The following is a 22,194-nucleotide window of genomic DNA, read 5'->3' as shown; positions in this document are numbered from 1 at the left end:
TGACTCATTTGCTCTACATCAATTGGCAAAAATTTTAAATCTTGAAATGCATTTATGGTTCATATAATATTATTATCAGCACCAGGTTTATCTTTGTAACCCAATTCAATCAATACTTTATTAATGGGCATGCATGAACTCATTGATACTAAAGGACTTAAAAGGTACATGATTTTACGAAATGAACTTTGGGAGAATCGCGATGCGGCAGGTTTTCTTTGCAGTGAAACAATTAATAACGAAACGGAAATGTTAAAGATGATCTTTCTTAACATTAATTCTTTAATGTGCCTTTCAAGTTTGGAACGCCCTGCCATTAAGACATTCGTGAGGAAGGAGTTATGAGAAATTGGTGAATAAACACTATTTGTCTATTTCGGGCATCGATAGAGTTTATCACTGTTTGTTTTCTTTTGTTTATCCTTTTGTTTTGAGAATTTAAGTGTATGTATGTATTTTAATGGGCCTCATAAGAAGGCTCAGAGTCACTCAGCGGGCGATGGAGAGAGCTATGTTAGGAGTGTCTCTACGTGATCTAATCAGAAATGAGGAGATCCGTAGAAGAACTAGAGTTACCGACATAGCTCAGCGAGTTGCGAAGCTGAAGTGGCAATGGGCGGGGCACATAGCTCGGAGAACCGATGGACGTTGGGGTCTTAAGGTGCTGGAATGGCGACCTCGCACCGGTAAACGCAGCGTAGGTCGGCCCCAAACGAGGTGGACAGATGACATCAGGCGAGTAGCTGGGAGCCGTTGGAGGCAAGCGGCCCAGGACCGTGCATTGTGGAACTCCCTACAAAAGACCTATGTCCAGCAGTGGACGTCAATTGGTTGAGACGATGATGATGATGATGATGTATTTTAATTAGTGTATTTATATGTTTTAGTGTATCTATTTATTATACCACCTGCCATGCATCTACAGCTATTTATTAATACGCCTTTGGTTGCCTGGAAGATAAATTAAATTCAGAGAGTTGCAATTTCTGAGTCCAAGGCTGTGGGTTCGATTCCCACAACTGTAAAATGTTTGTGTGAAGAACATGAATGGTTTCAGTGTCTTAGGGTGTTTATATGTATATTATAAGTATTTATGTAAATAATAAAAATATTCATCAGTCATCTTAGTAACCATAACACAAACTACGCTTACTTTGGGGTAGGTGGTTCATGGTCGTAGTATTATTAAAAATTAGTCAGTAAAAGTATTAATTGAAGGTTTGGATTGACCTACGAAGAAACTCAAATAACATTCAAACATATTGAGTAAACGATTTAACATTTTAATTAAAATATATTATTTGTCTATGGCCCTGAAAACTTGTTAAAAAAGGTTGCTTTAACTAAACTCATTATTGAAATTGAATTCAACCAACTTCCTATTCGGTTTTGTTTTATTTAGTAAATATAACATACGTATGTGTTATAAGTATGACACCGATTCCACCACCATTTATTGGCAGATTGCTGCTCTTTTTTATCCGCTGACGCTTTCGATTAGATTTTAAATTGGAATTAAAAAAAGCATTTCTGGACAACCTTTTAAACACATAGTTATAGAACCAATAAGTTCTTTTTTTTTAAATTAAAACAAGCAGAATATTGACGAAAATATATTTTTCTTCCAAATAATTTATTGATCTTTGCATTTATTGAACTTAAGCATCATTTAAAAAAAAAAACTGGAAAAAATATTACTTAGTATGATCAGAAGTATATAAAAATTACCACATTATCATATTTAAATAATTAGAAAACGTAACGTTATTTTTTTCCTTATATACTTTCATATATTAATTTCCTAGTATGGATACTTAAAATGTTATTTTAAGTTTCTTGAAACTGTGAATCAATTGTTATTTATTGTAATAACAGCATTTTCTTAATATAATACACTGGGTCAATGACGCCGAATATTAAGGCATATAATATACATTGCGATTGATTTCTTAATCGAATGTTGAATGTATAATATACCTAATCAATAAAGAATGCTTATTCTTAGCTATAGTCCTTGAACATTTTACAACGATAGTTCCTCAATACATATTATTAAAGCTTACTTACCTATATATGCTTTAGCCTTCTTAGAAGGCCCAGAGTCACTGGGGTAATGGAGTTCGTTTTATCTCCGTGATAAAATCAGGAATGAAGACATTCGTAGAAGAAATATAAGTAAGGCTTATAGCAAGGAAAAACGGTGCTAGCGCGGCTAAAATTCCATGGAAAGCGCTGTATCTATAGTACCGTACTAGAAAGAAAGAAAGAAAGAAAAAAATACATTTATTCATGTTAAGTGTTACAAACATTAAATCTTATAATAATACTAGCTGTTGCCCGCGACTTCGTCTGCGTTTGATTTTGTTTTTAAAGTATTCAGTATCGCTAAGCCTTAAATTAGTATAGTTGTATATACATATAACATGTGACTGTCAATTAATTATAGACAAATAATTTGCAATAAAATAAAATTGTGACTTTACTTAAAGATCTAAGCTATCCTATCTCTTAAGTTGGACCAGACTGCTCACGGTGTGCCAATTTAATTTAAAATCGGTTCAGTAGTTTAGGAGTCCATCGCGGACAAACATCGTGACAGGAGATTTATATATATTAAGATTACTAGGTCAGAAGAAATCAAGCGAGTCGTAGAAACTAGCTGATCTCTGGAAAATCTTTACAAAAACTTTTTTTTCAGCCACTGGGGCCGTCCATCAGTTTAAATGATGATGTTGATGATAGATGTCTAGGAGCCCGAAAAGGGGATAAACGTTTAATACTGCAAAGAGATGGTGATACCCTCGATAACTTAAAACTAAAGCTTTAAGAGTTCTACACTCACCTTAATCAAATAAGTCCATGTTTGTCATTTAGCCGGCAATTGTATCAGTCAAATCGCTACTCTAGAAATAAAAGTGAAGTAAATCCTCGAAACTGCTGAAAAGACGTTAATCAAAAACAGCGAAGAATCTTAGCGAAGTTATTTAACACTCATTTGATTAAAGAAAGCGTAGCTAAATCGCCCCAACAGATTTAACTCTACAAAATGACCTACAGCATAGAATGGGGGTTTTAAGTAATAAAATAAAATATCACTTGCTTCAACGTTGAAGGAAAGCATCGTTAGGTAACCTGCATGCCCGAGAGTTCTACATAATGTTCTCAAAGGTGTGTGGAGTCAACGAATACCCACTGGGCCAGCGTGGTGGACTACGGCCTTAACCCTTTCTCATAGTGGGAAGAGACCCGTGCTCTGTAGTTGGCCGATAATGAGTTGATGTGATGGTGATGATGAAAGAATGAGTTTTAAACGCAATACGTTCTCTTTTGCAGATAGTAAGCGAAAATGCGGTGAGGCAAGTGAAAGAAGAAGCACGTATCCAAGCGGCGGTGGGACACCACATTTTCATAGCCGGAGCAGTGTCGCGGTGGCAGACTAAGAAAAGACTGTATATTGGTACGTTTTCAACGCTTTCTGTAAACCTTTTGGCTCGTTCGCAATTGAGCCGTCGTTTTCGAGTACTAAATTGCTTGAACATCAGAGTAAAATAAACCTTATTCGTTCGTATAGCTCAAATTTGCCTTCTGACGAACGTTTGTAAAAAATTTGTAGTACAGGATTTGCGACTCTAGAACGAGTGTCATTAGGTGCATTTTAATTTGACGATACTGAGTTTGGTATGCGAAAACGACTCCTCGATTGGGAGTGAGCAAGTCTTGTACTAAGGCTACTGGATGATGAAACAACGTACGACTATAGGTACTTATCCCATTTCAATAGGGCTGTCTTAAAGCCGGTATCCCTGATTTCAAACGGTTCGTGGACGTGTTTTCCGTTCATGGAATGAGCAGCGCTGTTCAAAATAATCTCAAACCGTGCAATATATATACATAGATTTAGGTATATATATTTCCAAAGTTTTCACAAATTATTTTGATTTAAAATAAACACATGATACCAGGAAAACTAACTACTAGGTAGAACTAGGTACCAAAACACATTTAGATTAGCATTCAAACAATTTCTATTTTTAAAACATATGTATGAAATAACAATAAAAAAATACATTTCAAATGTTTCAAAGGTTAGGAAGTAATTACGTATCATATTCCTAATTTATATATCAGAATCCAGGTACGTTTATAATTCAAAGACTAAAGACACCTCCGCGAGCGAGTGTATCGAGAATACCCTTCTCGAGATCATGCTTCACTTTTAGTGCTATCCCGATATAGCAGGAGTCTTGCCTGTATGCCTCATCAGGAATGACCATGTAATTTGTATTATTATCTTTAAAAATATTACTTTTATCTTATATTAATTACTATTAAGTCTTCTGGAGCATGACAGGACTTACGTACAGAGTTAGTCCGTTTTACTTTAATAATACAATGTTTCGAGTCTCGCAAGGAATTCAATTATAAAGTGTACTAGATGACGGTGTGTACAAACTGTTGAAACTACACTTATATCAAAATTATTATTAGTACAGGTCTCCTCTTAGATTGAGAAGAAGTTAAGGCCGTAGACCATAACGCTGCTCAAGCGCAGACTTCTCGAAGCAAAAAACTCTCAGGCATGCAGATTTCCACAAGAAGTTTTCAATCACCGTTAAAGCACATAATATTTAATTGCTTAAAACGTACATAACTTTAAATTTTGAGGCGCGGCGTTAGAACTAGGTGCCCCAAAATGTTTGGTTCAGATTCCGTCTGCTTTTCTCTATAGTCTGTGGTCTGAGATAACAAAGTCACCGAACACTGATGTGACTATCACGGCATCCCCAAGTGTTCCGGTGGCAATAATTAACTTCGTACTGATAAATGGGCATGTTTTGTACATAAATAAATTTAATTTAGTGTTGTGCTCAATGTACCTATCTCGAATCCGCATTGTGATTGTTTGTATAACATTTCGCAGAAATACTCTTGCACATATTTTATCGTATATTATGCGTTTTTCGCCTGCTATACGCAATCTAGAATGACTATGTTAATTTATTTTATGGAAATACTAGCTGAATTCCTGCGACTTGGTTCCTTTTTCCTATACGAATTCTGTTGCAGCGACACCAAATAAGAATCCAACCATCCAGAGACCCACTCAAACAGGCATAGAAAACTTTATAAACATGAAACATACAGGCGTAAATAATAATCATATTTGTAAAGATGATTTTTCAATAATTTGTTGAAATGAAGCAATTCATTTAAATTCGTAGGTATAGTTTAATTTTAATTAACGTTTTATTATCCTTATTCCATAATCGTCAACATACTAAGGGGTCAAACTCACAATATTGCTACGGCCTGATAGGGCCTAATAACTGTGTGTGAGACATGATGTGTGATTCAAAGAGGAGAACTGTGACCTCTTAGAAGAATGGTTTAGGCACTATTTTCACCACGTAGCGTCTATAAAAAAAAGTAAAGTGGTACTTTTAGAATATGCTTATAAACATTCATAAGGAATTCCAATAAGGAACGTTAATGTAGGATCAAAATCATATTTTATTTATATGTTTAAATGTATGATTCCCCTCTTAAATTTTGTTTTTAAGGTAAATTTAATTTGTACCTGGTAAATTATGGTAAAATTATTTGTGATAGCCTATTGGGCATGATACCCGAAACGCACCTGTATCTTTTCGGAGTTTTAAGAGTTCCAGAGGGTAAAACGTAACCCTATTACTCGGACTCTGCTGTCCGCCCGTTTGCCGGTCTGGTCGTGTCTGGTCGTGTCTGTCTGTCCGTGTGTCACCAGGCTGTTTCTCATGAACCGTTAGTATATAGTTAGAAGTGGAAAATTCACAGATGATGTATCTCTGTTGCCGCTATAACAACAAATACGAAAGAAACTGAATGAAATAAATATTTGAGGGGGCTCCCATACAGTACAACGGACATGATTATTTTGCCTTTTTATAGATGGTACGGAACCCTTGGTGCGCGAGTCCGACTCGCACTTGGCCGGATTTATTTTAATAACGCTTGCTTTAAAAGAGAAGGAAAAACTCTTGAGGAAATCCGGTGTTTTATTTCGGGGCGAATAGTTGACCTACTTTAGCCACGTGGCTCCAACTGGGCTTATCTTTTTATCGGCGTTATCTCAACTGACTAGACGTTGGTAATTTGCTTACCCGAATGAAATTATTATAGAATGAGTTTGTTATAAAGGTCAAACTTGCTAATGAATATATATAAATAGTATAATCTGACAACTCATTAATAAAATATAGTCTGCCGTAGTATAATCCCGTGATCTACAGAACGTACCTATCAAAATTCTGTGATTGTCTTCGCTATGTTTCATCCGAAGTAATTTTTCCACTATGATTATTTCACCGCTGGGCGCAATGCCCTCTCTCGTAGAAGAAAGAGAAACATAAGCAAAATACCGATAATTCTCATTTACGTTGTTGCACTGTTAAGTTTAAATGTTTAACTTTGATTGAACTCGTTTTTCAATCTTATTTCAAAGTGACTGAGATGGTGATGAAAGATCTTAGATGAATCCATTTGTTTGTACATCAATAGTCTAATTAATATCCTGCTGAGCGCATGTCTCTCTCGTACATAAAAAAATGGATATGAAGCATGGACTCTAGAATAATTAAGTTAGCGGTTAAAATGTCGAGTGCCAGAAGAAAAATAAAGAAATAATGTCAGTTGAAAATGACGTCATCAAAATTCAGATTAGAATTACGCGAATCTAAGCTTTATTCGTAGCGAGTTAAAGTTCTTCATAAGGATAACGGTTTGTGTCGTTATTGTTCTCGCATTATTTTTTTGTTAATAATTTATGGTAGACTTCAGATTCTATAAATTACACTTTAATATAAATAAATTATTTAGGAGGCCATTACCGCTTACAGCTCCATGGGTATTTTTTTTACGCATTTCCCTGAATAGTAATAAAGAAGAAAGTAGCAAATTTTGCAATTTTGAACATTAGGTTAAATAATAATAAGAGTCACATATTCTGCAATATTTGTTTAAAAAAGGTACACTGAGTCTGTTTCCTTTTATCTAACCGGACGAAACCTTTTGCTCGAGCATCTGTATTGATATGCTGATCCGCATTACGCATACCTTGATACGTCTTCGCTTGGAAGGAAAATAAATTCTGGGGTTTTAGTTCACATTTATAATTAAATATATATGGTTTTTCTTAAAATAATGTCCTCTAGTTTCAGAATACATTCCTGGCGGCGAGCTGTTAGCTTTATTAGATAAGTACTCTAAGTTACCAGAGGAGCTTGTAAAGATAATCTTAGCGGAGATTGCTATTGCTATAGGTTAGTACATGAAATATATTTTTATTTGGCATAGTGACCTAGTGAATCAGACAATTGATAAGAACTCTGCATATTTATATTATTATTGAGATTATCAATTAATTTATTTGGTTTCAGATTTCTTGCATAACGCAGGCGTGATATATCGAGATCTCAAACCGGAAAATATCCTACTAGATTCAGACTATCATATACAACTGGTGGACTTTGGACTCTCCAAGTGGCTGTCAATAGGATCACGTACAACCACACTGTGCGGCACACTAAAATATATGGGTGAGTACACCCTCATTTACCCCTACAGGTCTAGGTAAGAGTGTTAAAGACGCGACTAAAACGGTCACTTTCCATTTCAGTGTGGGTTTTGACTCGTTGCGTAACTTAACACGAAATGGCTCGTTACGTCGCCCGCACCGTTTTCGATTCCGTCGTATACGCTTCAGGACGTCAGTGACCGAACAATATAGAGTGATTATGTCAGTGGGCGGGGCGAGTACGCGCGCGACTCGCTAGTGACGCGGCAACATGAACGCACGCAGCATAGACTTCGGCATGTCCGTCGAGGGCGAACAAGTGGGCGAAGTCCTAGCCAGCATCTTCCACACGGTGCTCTTCCACCGCTCCAGCGGCAAGTTCACCTACAACAACGAGGAGAGCTACTCCATCCGCACCGTTAGCTACGTGGACGTCGATTGCGACTTTATCGACTTCACCTACGTCTGTTGCGAGTCCAAAATGCTCGTTGAGAACGTTGAGAGGGAGATATCGCGGTTCTCCAGCGGCCTGCGCGGAAACGCCGGCAAGTCCTCACCTCCGCGCGGCTCTATAAGCCTCGAGTTCTTCCAGAAGCGACGGGCGCGTTGGCCCTTCCAGCAGGAATGCGTGCCCTGGGAGGTGTGGACGGTTTGCTGCGAACTTATAGGCAGCCGCAACGAGCAAGACAAGCGCAATAAACACGAGAACCTTATCGAAACGCTGCAGGAGAAAATCGTTTACATAACCGAAACGATAAACCGCCACGAATATGTCCCAAAGATGCCGAGTCGGTCGGACGCTGATCTCATTTTCGATACGTCATACCCCGACATACAGCCGTACCTATTCAAAATACATTACAATCTCTCCGATGCCTCGTCTTCCTCAGTCAGTAATACGGTTAAAAAGATATTAAGTGTTTACTCCTCGTGATGTATATTGAGTTTCTGTGCACTGTAAATGTTATCGATCTGGACATTCGATTCTAATGGGCTGCTGGTTTAAAAATTGTGTGATATTATCTCGGGGGTGATAGAACTTAGGGAGGAGGTTTGTGAAATATTATTCTAGTGAGACAGCTTTTCACCTGTAAACCTGAAACATAATTTTAAGTGTGTTATAATTAATTTAATTAGAAGTTTATTATTCAAAAGTGCAATTATGAAGAAAGATGTATATATTCAAAATTATATAACATCGTGTTTTTAATTTAATCTGTAACGTAGTTAAAGATATTCGCAATGACTCCAATGCAATATTGTACTTATGCTTAAATTATGCACAAAGTGATATATAATTATTTATATATTCTTTATTTGACGCGACTTTATTTTATTTGTTTCAGTGTAATATGATTTTAATATTTCCGTTGTACTATCCACTTTATACCAGTAATTTAATGTTAATTATAATTATTTTAATAGTAATAAATAATTTAACCGGAGCTCTGGCTCTGAAGGCTGGTTGAAGTGTCCATTCGATTTTATTTAAGGTTTGACAATTGTTTATGTAATATAAGATTTGTTTCGTGTTAACGCATACTGAGTGAAACTTTAATATTGCACGTATAAATAAACTAGAGTTAACGTAAGACGAAATATGATTGTAGTATTATCGTTCCCGCACACTCGGCGGAACCGCACCATACATAACGCGTTGCTTATAAACGATCCGCCTGTTATCGCTTCCATACATATGGACTATTGCCAAATAGTATAAAACTTTGCTAGACGCGTCCATAGCTATCTCGATCTAGTTTATGTGATATTCACGATACGTTTCGTGCCGTCCCGCCTTGATTTGCGGAATCTGCGCATGGAATAGAAGCAAAATCAATCGATTACATTGTATATCTCCATCGCAGTTTTACAAATATTGTTTTCTCGTTCTCACAGAGAGGATTAATGGAAGTAGAAGTAGTAAGAGGATAAGTTATTAATTGTTAACGTTATTTGCGTGCGATAGATAAGCTTTGTCTTTTTATCTCCCTCACGCAAATTGCGTCCTTGTTTGTTTACACAAACTATTCCATAGTTGGTACCATTTAAGTACAATGTTAGTTAGAGCTAGATCGAGAAAATTAAATAATTCCTTTTTGCTTGTATTCCGCGCACAGAGTAATGCCGAGAACACATTTTCATCCCACTCGATACTGCGCTAGGCCAGGCTTGATGAGTCATACTAAATTTATTTGAATTCATATGAAAATTTATGAATAGAGGAGTATTGATTGACCATAATGAAAAAACCTGAATGGGCTTGAAGGAATTTGGCACATAGATTGTCTTGTTAGATATATTCAAGTTATATTTTTTAGTAAGCGCAAAAACATACATCTGAGCGGATGAAATAATGTGTTGCCAATGAACCCGTGCATTCAATGTCAATAATGTACAATTATAAAATGTCACTTTCTAAAATATCGACACGTAGTTTTTTTTGTGTTAAACGTGTCAACAGTGACAATACGTACATTTTGGATTAAAAAAAATTAGTCATTAATTTAGAATAGTGTGGACATCGATAAGTAAATTTAAGATTGAGCAATCGAGTTATTAGGCGTGATATACACACAGTGTAATGTGGTACATAATGATATAGTCTTTTGACTATTTTTGTGTTTTTTTATATGAAAAAAAAATCGCTTTGTGATATTGCATACAAACGTGGAAATTGATTGTTGTAAAGATATCTAGTATAGTTAAAAGCCTTAAATATAGAGTATTACGAAACAATTGATATAAAAAGATTGTACAATGCTGATTCGTTTATACAGAACCCTAAACTAAATTGACAGAAAAAAATTGTTCGTTTAGGTATCAATCAATTTAGTGTAGAGATTTGTGTACAAACGAATCAAAGCATTTCTGTGTTTTGTATATATTTAGATGTACAGTATAATAAATTAATGTAAATTTTCTCATTTCATATTTCCCTTCAGATAGTGAAGTTTTAACATTGAGAGCTTTATCAAACTAATGCTAGTGTAACATGACAAGTTTCTACAATACTCATTCAACACTCATTTGGCCGAATAAAAATTGCAAGATTTGCACCTGTATTTAAATACAATAGCTATGTTGCCTAAATAACCTTACAGTTCTATGTTTACGTAGATACATACAAACCTTGTATGGTAAAGTTAAGCTTGTATAAAGTCTTTTGAACGAACCGTTTTTCCTCGAAATGGCGTTGATTCTGTATCTCGTAAGCTCCATTGAACTTTCGTTGAAACTTTTGTAATTGTATTTATTGAGAGGACGCCTGCCATTGCCAGACAGATGAGCTGATCTATATAAAAACCTTTCCACTCTATTCCCCATATACCCCAATAATCGTAATATCCCTAGAAGGGTAACCCTTAGGCTACTATCCATATATACTTTAACTGTAACAGATCTTATTTGGTATTAAAACGTAACATTTTAATCAGACATACATAACTTTCGTCTTTTCCGGAGCCCGAGCAATCCCAAAGTAAGCTCCATTAATTCCTGGAATATTCTAGAAATTAACCTGAGTACATGTTATACATTTTTTTTTAAGTAGTACGTAATTTTGCGATTCTAAAACGAGCCATATCATCATTTTGCTAAGACTTCATCGAGTCTCCGCAACGACTAAATTATGCATGCATACAAAGGATACAGAACTAGAACTAGTAGTGGTATCCATCCTATGGACAAGGATAGGACTGGATTAACTTGCCAATTTAATTTCTAAAGTTCTTAAAACATTCTATGATTTTCATTACGTAGCTTAAATGCTTAGCGATTCATATTATGACAATGAATGAGCCATATATTTTATTTATTGTGTTTACGTTGACTTGAGTATTGTGGAAACATTGGGCCGTAGTGGTGCATGTAATGTCATAGTGTATTTGTATGAAAGGTCTCTTTCGTAATATGTCTCTGTTTTAATACACAAAAAGTTGCATGTGGAAACAAGTATCACGTGAAAGAAGTGAAACTTATTATTTTTCTTATTCATACTAATATGACTCGAGTCGACATAACTACCTGGGTCCCCGTTTCCCTAGCGTATTCAGACCCTTTAGTTAACTATTTCCTACCTTGTCTATTGATGTTTTAGCTTTATGGTTAAAGATTTGGAGCAATTATGTTGTCAAAAATGTCAATACCAAACCGAATTGTTGTTTAAAGAGTTCTATCCTTTTTGGTATTATCTTTGGGGAAAAGGAAAGCTATTTTACTGTAGACTGTAGATTACGCCTGATTTAAACGGCGCGTTGCGGCGTCGAGCAATAATAAAAAGGCGCAGGCGCAGATTGGCGGTATGGTGCCGCAACATACCTGCGATTACAAAATAGTACTAGGAGACCAGACGTTAAATGACATGGCGCGGTGTCAAAGCTTGTTGCTGCGGCGTAACAACAAGTAGACCTAATTTGCGTGCGACGCCGCAATGCACAGTGTTGCATACAATGGATTTTTCTATGTAAAGTGCAACACGGTCATTAGGGTACAACAGAACCTACGTGCCTCGGAAAGCACGTTAAGTTATCGATTCTGCGCCTGATCTTTAACCGGGCGTGTTGGAGTTGCCGTCCCATCTGAAAATTAGAATGAGAGAATTGTAAGTGCATCTGTGTTCGCGCACACACTTTCTGGAGATTGGCAACTGGTCAAAATCGGACAGGGAAACATGTTTACAGACAGTTTTGACAGAATTGTCTCGTATTGTTTTCGATGTAATTTATTATAACATTTAACAAGTGCAGTAGCATTTTGTAATACGCACTGCTAAAGATTTCCGACGTTTGACTGTTCCGTTGACGATTTATACAATTGCATGCGAAATGAATCGTTTGAAAAACGAAATGAGAAAGAAAAATTGATTTATCTATTGTTTTATATATAAGCTTTGCCAAGTTTTTCGAGTAGTTAGTATGTTCGATTACGGATAACGAATTATATAAATTTCATACATAGAACTCAAACATTGTCCAGATTCCAGAGTTCTTATATTCGACGATTTACACTATTAAGTGAATATGAAAGCATGTATTCTCATTTTAAAACGTCATATTCCGAAAGAGAACCTATGAATGTTATCACACTACCCATTTGGATGCCTTGTGTTATGTACTGCGAAAGAGAAACGAGATCTTAAAGCAAATTGTTGCGCTATGCTTTGTGGTACACTTATGCCCGAAATGTATAATCAATATTATTGAAAATTATCAGATGATAGATTGAATTGCTATCTTTTTCCTACTTCCAACTATAAACAGGGCAACGCTTCGTAGAACATGTAAGGGACACGTCCTACAAATTGCCGTTCTGTATCCTATAACCTGAATGTAGGTGTTTAATTTGTTGAGCCTGTAATTACACAGTCAATCGTGCCCGGACCACATCAATGCTGCTTAGAGGCAGAACGAACCATGGTGCTAGTACTGCCCCAGATGAACTCTATCACAAAAAGCTCTACTACTACTAAAAATAGGATAGGACAATAAGGATAGCACTACTGAATTCAATCTGTCATCTAGAGATTTCGGATTAGACTGATTATTAAGTTTCTTCGTTGGCAGTAAGTGACAAATGTATCTGTTTTCTGCCTCAATACTATTTATTCAAAACACGCCACTTTAAAATAACGCAGTGGTTTCCCCCTTCCTTCGTGAAAAATCATTATTCAACTTTAGTCTAAATGAGTTGTTAGCTCTATTACGTAGTACATACGCAATGTTCCATTATCGGATATTGTGAAAACGCTGTAAGTATAGATGTAGCATTTGGGTCTTGCGACCGCGATTGGCAACGATTAAAGTATCGCGCGACTTAGTATGAACTTATATTATGATTAAAAACGTGTTGTCAAAAAAAGGATTTTAATCGCGGACATTCATTGAGTCGTAGAGTATATTGTTGAGGCGTTCATATTATAACGTAGTGCTTATATCCTTATTTGTTCATGTTACAATAAAAAGTTCAAATTCAACTGTCCGACGTACCAAATCCTTTTTGAGAGTCCCACTTCACACATCCCTCCTTCATCAGTTTGCTATTCATAATATTCTCTCACAGTAACAAGAGTAGATAAAGAACTTTGGCCTTCCACGCTGAAACCATTTGCAAGTTATTAATTGGAAGAAAAATGGCGCCAATTATGTTTAAGACAAATCTCTAAACTATTTTTTTGAGAGTTACATATTTATACATATAACAAAATTACCACCATTGCTCGTTCATATTATACATACGAAATTTTCTATAAAATCTTGAGAACCAAAGTCGCGCGAACCGATCGCAGTGGTAATGATTCAAAAGCTGCTGGTGAAACTAATTCTGTTGGACACAAATCTTTAGACTAAATAGACATTTCTTAAGCCCAAAGTCTTCACATCTCATAAATAAAATCCATATCGTTCTCAAAGGCGCGTGAAGTCTATCAATACTTGGCCAGTGTGATGGACGCGATGCCTTAACCTTTCTCATACTGACAGGGGCCAAAACCTTATAGTGGGCCGGAGATGTGTTCATAATGATCCTTTTCTACAGGAAATAATAAAAGGATAAGACTACTAAAGTTAAACTTGAGTTTTTGTATTAAATAAATTGCGAAAAAGTAATGATATCCGCTTCACAAGTTCTGCGTTACAAAAGGCATAGCAGTTCTCTTCCGACCTGTCAATTTAGTATAGAGATTTGCGTACAACCGAATTTGCTCATTTTTTAATGGTCTTAAAACGTTTGATGGTTAACATAAAGTAGCATAAATGTTTAGCGACTCGTATTTTTTAATAATTTTTCTCGAAATAAAATGAGCCATAGACATATTTTAACTGTTTAGATATCAAATTATAGTAACCTATTTCCTATCAAAATATCATTTTAGTACAAAAAATATATATAATAATATATGAATTTGAACCAGAATACTTATTTATTTATTATAAAATTTATTTATCTTAGGAGATTCTTTTAACCTTGAATGGACAAGCTCACATGTGAAAAGTTCTTTCAGTAGTGTTTAAATTCGTTTACTACTTTTATAATGTGGTTATTATTAGAACTTTTGTTTTGTATAGAATTGTTTTCCAACGGAGTATGATTGAAATTAGATTCTCGTGATCTGCTAATCACAGGGGTGTATTTTTATTGCTCAGAGGCATTTAAGATGCAAGATATTTTGTAAATTGTATGAAAGAGGCATCATTGGAAAACCGGTTTTCATTCAAGATGCGCGTAGAAGAGGACGGTGATAATCTAGTGGTTAACACATTGGCCCTCCTTACGGGGGGCGGCGATACCTCCCCTTCGATCTCCGGCACCTCTTAATTTTCGCGTTAAATTAAAAAAGGCAAACAACATTTGCGTTTGCGTTTTCAATTTGACAGTGAAGCAAAAGAAGGAAACCTGTATGCCTGAGAGCTCTCCATAATGTTCTCAATGGCCTTATGGAAATTAAGCTTAATTTTCTATACTCCGCGAACGGCAGGAGAATCTGTATGGTGTAATTTATAATTCGTATACTCCACACCAAACAGATCCTCGACAATGTACCCTCTACGCACGTTTCGCTCCGAAACCGGAGCATCCTCAGGAGATGTTGACTTTACAATGAATAATTGTTAAGTCACGCCTAACGCCTGCTTCTATCAAATATTCTCAAAGGCCGTTGAAGTCTATTGATCCGCATTTGACCAGCGTGGCCTAAATCCTTTTTATTCTGAGAGGACACCCGCGCCCTGTAGTGAGCCGGCGATGTGTTGATTGATGATGTCATAGACTGTAAATTTAATCGGCTGCTATCGCTAATGTGTTGTGTTTATATCAATCAAAAATGCGCCCTTGTGAAAATGTATGGCGTCGCTTCTGAAAACATTGTGACAGAGGGTCAAGGTTTAACATAACCCAATCACAAGACTTGTTCAAACAGTCGCGTCTTGTAAAACGAAAAGTTGCACGCTACGGTAGATTTGATTGGACGTCCTGATTTGGTTTTAACCTAATAGTAAAAATATGTTTTAAGGGTCTCGATCAATAATGTACTAGATATACAATCCCATACAAAATTTTTAAGATAAAGTTTCTGTTTTTAATTTTTTAATTATGGTTTCTTCAATTTATGACGGTCGATTAAATATTTTTAAATACTCACTCGGTTGAGTTTTGAGGGTTTAAAAATATTGAAAGGAACTTGTACTAAAGTGTTCTTACATGTAATAAGATAATCCGTCACTTTTATTGCTTTGCACTTTTAAGCACGAAAACGTAGAATAAGTAGTCTTAAATTTCTGTGTGAAAACTTATTTTTCACGGACAGGTTATGACAACTGCAACCTCATCTACTTCCTATAAATAAACATTGTAAAGCGGTTACATAGTTACGCAATATTTTCTTATGTGAAATCACTGATGGCAGATAAAGAACTCATCAATCACCACCTAATTTGTAAGGCGAGTGCATTATTGATCGAATTTTAAGGCTAGTTTAAGACTATTACTGTATGGTAAACTATTTTGTACCTTTTTTACTGCGTGAGCTTGTCTACTCTAATTAATTAGTCTATCGGGCGGAGCAATGAGTCCGTCCATCGAACTTCTAATTGTTTACTTTCCTACCTCATTTTGTGACTGTAGCTTTAGCGTGTTTGCATCTCAATTGGTACAGACTTACATTCATATTTGCAAGCTGTGGGATACACCAATCAAATTAATGGAGAAGAGGTAACGTCATTTTGTTAATAATCTGATTGGTGGAACTGCCGTACTCTGGGGATTCAAACATTTGTGTGAATATATATGGGTGTAAAGGTAGTGTTCTATTGTTGCGCAATTTACGTCCAGGCACACGTTTCATTTCAAACATTGCGGCTGCGTATGACTTCTATTTCCACTGCAGCGTGTTCTACGCTATATAATGCTCCCAATTGTTAATCTGTAGCACAAAATTACCAAGCCCGCTAACTGATCTTCTTCTATAATTTTCCCTGTTAAAAACCTAACTGGACTGGCTGTCCTTATGACAGCTTCAACTTTGCCCCCATTTGCAGCGCCAATGTGATATACGAGTGTCTCTTGAACTAATATAGTTGTTTTCTTTAATTCTAATTTTAGTTCCTTGGACACTCATACAAGAGCTTCCCACGTTCAGCGCCAAAATGGCGTCAATCAATTGGAGACAAAAACAAAGTGAGAGCATCCTTTATAGTGGTAATAATAGAGTTCAACGCTGTTTACACATTTTTAATCGAACTAATTCATTGGGAAGTAATGAATTCGTAAAATAAAAAATCTGCCCCAAGTTAGCAGCAGTATATGTGGACATCTTATTTGAGCAAGCAACGCGCTCTTAAGATATCCTTGTTCGAGCCTGTACATGAATTACAGTGGATGATCTCACCTATCTTTTAATAGAAACCAAAGCTAACTTCCGCGTGCGTTGTGTGCGTGACCATGCGCGGCAATGGAACAACGCCTTAACGATGTAATTGATTTCTTATGACTGAAAACATGAATATAATAAATGAACTTGTAACTGACCGATGTGAACATTTTGTCAGGAACAGGTCAGCAGCGGTTGATTGTCGTAGACTGTCAGCGACAATGTTACGATGTAATCTCTATGTGATAAACACTTCGCAATCGACCCATTAATTTTTTATTCGTATGTGTTTTATTATATATATATTTGTCTCGATGAGTACTAAAATATCTTAAACACCTATATTCACAAACATTACTATATTATGTATCGGAGCAATGCTATGATAAGAACGATATTTCTCATTACGTTCAGTATGGGCAGTCATACATTTCAAATAAAATACTCAAAAGGATCTCTGATGCGCGTAAATGATCTGACTTCACTCGAGTCGACTTCAACTTCACATGTGCTTATTGTCAATTATGTCATTTGCGCTTATTGCTTTGTTGAATTCTCAAACACTCACATAAGTATTATAAGACACGGATCACTTTTCTTGTGTCAATTGGTCTTTATAAGTATGTTCTCTCAAGGATATAATTATCGAATTCTTATACACTACTGTAATTAATAACAATTTCTTGAATCAAATTTATATAAAAATAACGGTATCAACGCGAATTAATATTTAAATTACTGCCAATAAACAACACTGTAAACTATCATTTCTGGATTTGGACATTTGTATGGATTTGTCTAAGCGTACCGTTCGTTTTAAAGAACGCATAGGGTCGTTCGTACGCAAAGCGTCATTTAAGATTGTTTTCTGGAAACTGTTCGAACGTGGAATCTTAAAGTAATGTTTGTGAATAAGGGTGTTGGGTCTTCGAGATTAGTCTGTATTTTATTCTATCTATACTTATAATAATTTAATATAAAAAATTAAAGTTCTGGCATGGTACGAATAATAACCGGTTAAGAGAATATCAGAACACGTATAAGGTAGGGTTCCGTAGTTAAGCCAAAAAGTAAAATTCTTGCCATAAACCAAAGATAACAAATTATCGAAAACTAAGATGTGTTTGCCCTCAGTTCACTTCTGTCCTCGATTGATTCATTAAATACCGTTGAAGCAATTAAACAGTATCTTGATCGGTTTAAACCCATAAGTTAATAATGATCCTTGACAACCATGATAATTTTCCTTCCTGTTATTATTTTTATAACATTCAAGATTTGGAGTTATATTCGTCTTAAGCAATTTATGTCACTTGCTTTAACAGTGAGGGAAAGCATCGTGGGAAACTTGCATGCCTGAGCGTTCTCCGTAATGTTCTCAAACGGCTACGGCTGAACCCTTCTCATTCTGAGAGGAGATTCGTGCCATGTTTGGTGGGGTGAAATTATTCAGTCTTAATTAAGAACATTCGACTCGGAACGAAACGACTATGAACTTAGTGGGCTTAGATAATATAATTATTGGTACGCAGTTTAGAAATCTAACGTTTCTCAAATGCGTTGCATTTCGCCGAATAACTGTAAATTTTACGCGTTACAGACTTATTTTTCGAACACAATTGATGTGATACAAACAACGAAATGGTGGTTTGACTACGGAACCCTACAGATGAACGAGTGAAATCGTCGTTTATCTCTATCAAAACTCAGGGATATTAATAATATTTATTTGTATTATATTCGATCCATATGGAATCTAACGTCTGCCTCTGGGACTAAAACGTTTTCTATTTTTATATATAATCTGTATCAGCATTATATTATTTTATCACCAAAGACGAGGCTGTAAATAGTGATTTTGTTAACTGAATATTCAAAGTAGTCTCCCTTATTTGTTATATTTTTGACCTGTTGCACTACCCCGTCTTCCCAGCACAGTGGTCGTTTCCGCCGCGGGTAGAGAAAGGGTATTCTGGTCACCACATGAGCCATGCCATGCTAGGCCTGCTATACGAGTACGTATCTTTATTGGTGCCCATGTCGGTTTCATATCAGAGAGTACCTTATAAAGATATTTGTTTAAAACCCTTGCCATTTTATATATGAATCTGGTGATAAGACAATATTTGTTCTATTTTTTTGTATGGATTCTGTGCCTGTTGTATTAAAGAGTTATATGGGGCACTTAAAATTTACTAATATTGCACTAGCTATGGCCTTATATGATGACGGAGATGACTATGTCTTAACGTGAATGGCTGTTAACATATTAGAGTGTATGAGAAAAGTATATGTTGTGATTTATCAGTTCAAAGTAAGCTGAAATCGTAGTCTTGTGATAATGTATAAAAATGTGAATAAATGATGAAGTATTAACATTTTATTTTTATTTATTAATATCAAATGACTTTTGCCTCTAAAATCTCGTTTTCCATACCTGCCCGCTTACTAAAAAAAGTAGTGAAGCTTTTCCTTCTTTTTTGAATAACAAATTACTGAGAGAACATTGTTAAACTAATCACCAGCTGTATATCTTTTATTAGCTACGCCCCTAGAATGCAAAGGTTTTGTACAAACATTCGTCAATTATAAATAAGCTTCGTAAAGTAATTCTATATATTTTATATGTAAGATAGGTATTTAAAAGTCGTTAAATGAACTTTATTTAAAAAAGAATATTATGTTGCCAATAATGTTGTACACAAATGCCTTAATGAAACATTATTGACTTATTTAAAAGTAACTGCGATCATGTCGCTCTGCTCTTTGTTGAAACAATGTACTATTTTGACCAAATAATTTAGTTAAGAGATTTGTGTACAACAGAATCGGCACCTTTGACTGTTCTTTACAGCGTCAGTCTACTAAGTGCTTATTATGGAACACGATGAAAGTACACTTGGCGTTGACAAGGAATATATTTTGAAAAATAAAATCATTGTTATATTCATTTACTTCAAATCTTTCTTGTTAACGAATTTGGATCGGTCGGAAAAATTAATGTTTTAATTCAGTGGTTTATCATATATTATAAACAATGATATTGACAAATAAATGAAATACAATTGGACGTCGCTAAACGAAAAGGACTCAAACCTTTAAATGTGGCATAGCTATGCATTAGTTTAGCAGTGGTTTGTCAATTTAAACTGACCCTTTTAAATGTCACAGCGTAGAAAAACTCCATAATTTCGAGTAGTCCTAGTAGGTTTGTTGAACAGAATTACTGGTTTTCTTTCCACTAGTTCTGTTACTAAAAACCCACACCCTTCCACAGATTTTAAGCAAACCTTTTTTCTGTTGATAATAAACGAATTATTCTTCCACGACTTCGAAACCAATGTATGCATATATAAATAGTATAAGTAAAACTTGAAAGATAAAGTCATCCTTTGTAAGATATTACATAATAATTCACAACAAAAAAATCTTTCACAAATGTGGAACCAAAAGGACTAATGTAAAAAGTTATATATAAAGCAGCTCAATACATTTACCCAAACAACAAGTGTTCTGAGAAGACTTCGTGTGCTACACGGCATTCAGATTCCTACCATCAAAGTAAATATAATTTTAATATACCTAATTAAATTAATTTATATTATTTCAGTGTGAATGGAGGAATGAAAGTTGCGTAGAGCACAAGAAGTGTGCAAGGTTGCAAAAGTTGCGACAGAATTGTTAAATTCCGTTCATGATTATTAACAACCCAATAACGATCCCAGAAAGAATATGGGTGTTCTCCCAGAAAGGGAAGGGTTTAGGCCATGTCCACAAGTGCGGCTTGATGGACATTTAAAATCATATGTGAAAATCTCACGACATTTTTGTTTGATTTGTTACATATTTTTTTAAAGCTTGAAGATTTTTAACCACGTTTCTTGTTGTCTCCAGCCCCAGAAGTAGTTCAGCGGGAGCCATATGGTCATGCAGCGGATTGGTGGTCTCTAGGCGTCCTTACCTGCCGGATGCTTACCGGGGAGGTACGTTGCATGTCTTTTAACTTGTTTCTACTACAGAAAAAAAAATCGTGGCTACCCGCCCTATTTCTAGTAAAAGTGTATAAAACGAGATTTTTTTTTTCAATGTTGATCTAACCAAACTGGATGCAAAAGGCTAGGAGTAGAAAAAGTTTGCGAATATTAGCAATGGATGCATATTAGCTCATGATGATCTTCCTAAACCAATGGTGGCATATCCCCTTCAGGTACCTATGATAAGTTACGGTTGTGTGCGAAGCGAAAGCATTCCGTAACCTCGTCACCACATGGTAAGTTGGAACACCGTGGGGATTTAATCATTGAATGTTCGATAACCCAGACACCAGATGGTGAGTTGGATCACCATGGGGTTTTAGTCAGTGGAAGTCTTATAACCCAGTCACCAGTCGGTAAATTGAAACTCCGTGGGGTTTTAGTCAGTGGAAGCCCGACTTAACCTGTCTGCCCACCTTGCGAGAGGTATCAGTGAGGATTTCCCCACGACAAAAGTTAAGGGGTAGTTGTTTAAGCAGCGATTTAAATCACCATCCGTTAGAGATTCCGCTTTTGAGTTTGATGATCAAGGTAATAAAACAGTACTATTGTAAGTATTTATGAGACTAATTTAAAAGCTTACTACATGAAAACTTGGGCTTAGGTCGGAGATTGCTTTGTTAATATAAACGCTTTTAGTGGTCTCCATTAAGACTATGCTGTCCGTCCAACTGTCATTAGGCTGTATCTCATGAACAGTCTGTCACCAGGCTGTATCTCATGAGTATGACAGTTGAAATTTACAGATGATTTATTTCTGTTGCTGCTATAAAGTCAAAAGTCAAAGTCAAATATTTCTTTATTCAAAGAGGCACATAGATGGCACTTTTGATGCGTTATTATATACAAAATGTGTACATAGCAGTGAGTAGTGATGGCGATAACTACAATCGTAGTAAACTTAAAACTAAAGCTACGAGGGTTCCGATCGGGCCCTGGTCTAAGAAGAAGCCCACCACAAACTTAACCGGGTGTTCTTTTTGTTATCACCATCTCTCATCGTCATTAGAAAATATTTAAGAAGCAACCTGGTTAGAGCAATTTTTTACACCCAAGCTTTTTTATCGTTTACGTAATCCTTTATACTATAATATGACTTTTCTATAAGCTTTCGCTTAATACAAACTTTGAACTTCATTAGTGACATCCCCAAGATATCAACCGGTAATTTATTGTAAAATTGTATACAATTTTCTTTAAATGAATTGCTTATTTTGTGTAGTCTAGTGTACTGCACTGCAAGTTTA

The 22,194-nt window shown here is 35.8% G+C and overlaps 2 protein-coding genes across 4 annotated transcripts in view; both read left to right on the top strand.

The window, feature by feature from the left end:
- Positions 1–22,194, top strand: part of LOC120628548 (serine/threonine-protein kinase S6KL) — a 92,445-nt gene that overhangs the window by 5,542 nt on the left and 64,709 nt on the right. Inside the window, exons 4-7 of one of the 3 annotated variants that reach the window (XM_039896960.1) lie at positions 3,334–3,457; positions 7,191–7,298; positions 7,416–7,574; positions 20,808–20,896. In XM_039896960.1, the coding sequence (XP_039752894.1) occupies positions 3,334–3,457; positions 7,191–7,298; positions 7,416–7,574; positions 20,808–20,896 (480 nt within the window). The remainder of the gene's footprint in view (positions 1–3,333; positions 3,458–7,190; positions 7,299–7,415; positions 7,575–20,807; positions 20,897–22,194) is intronic. The other 2 variants (XM_039896961.1, XM_039896962.1) reach the window with 2 other exon arrangements.
- LOC120628550 (autophagy-related protein 101) lies at positions 7,675–10,560 on the top strand. The gene has a single exon (XM_039896964.1). The coding sequence runs from the start codon at positions 7,824–7,826 to the stop codon at positions 8,484–8,486; it is 663 nt and encodes a 220-aa protein (XP_039752898.1). The 5' UTR covers positions 7,675–7,823; the 3' UTR covers positions 8,487–10,560.

The sequence above is a fragment of the Pararge aegeria genome, chromosome 13, assembly GCF_905163445.1.
Source record: "Pararge aegeria chromosome 13, ilParAegt1.1, whole genome shotgun sequence".
In the NCBI taxonomy this organism is placed as follows: Eukaryota; Metazoa; Arthropoda; class Insecta; order Lepidoptera; family Nymphalidae; genus Pararge; species Pararge aegeria.
Note: the sequence above shows the minus strand (reverse complement) of the source record. Positions and strands in the feature narration are given on the sequence as shown.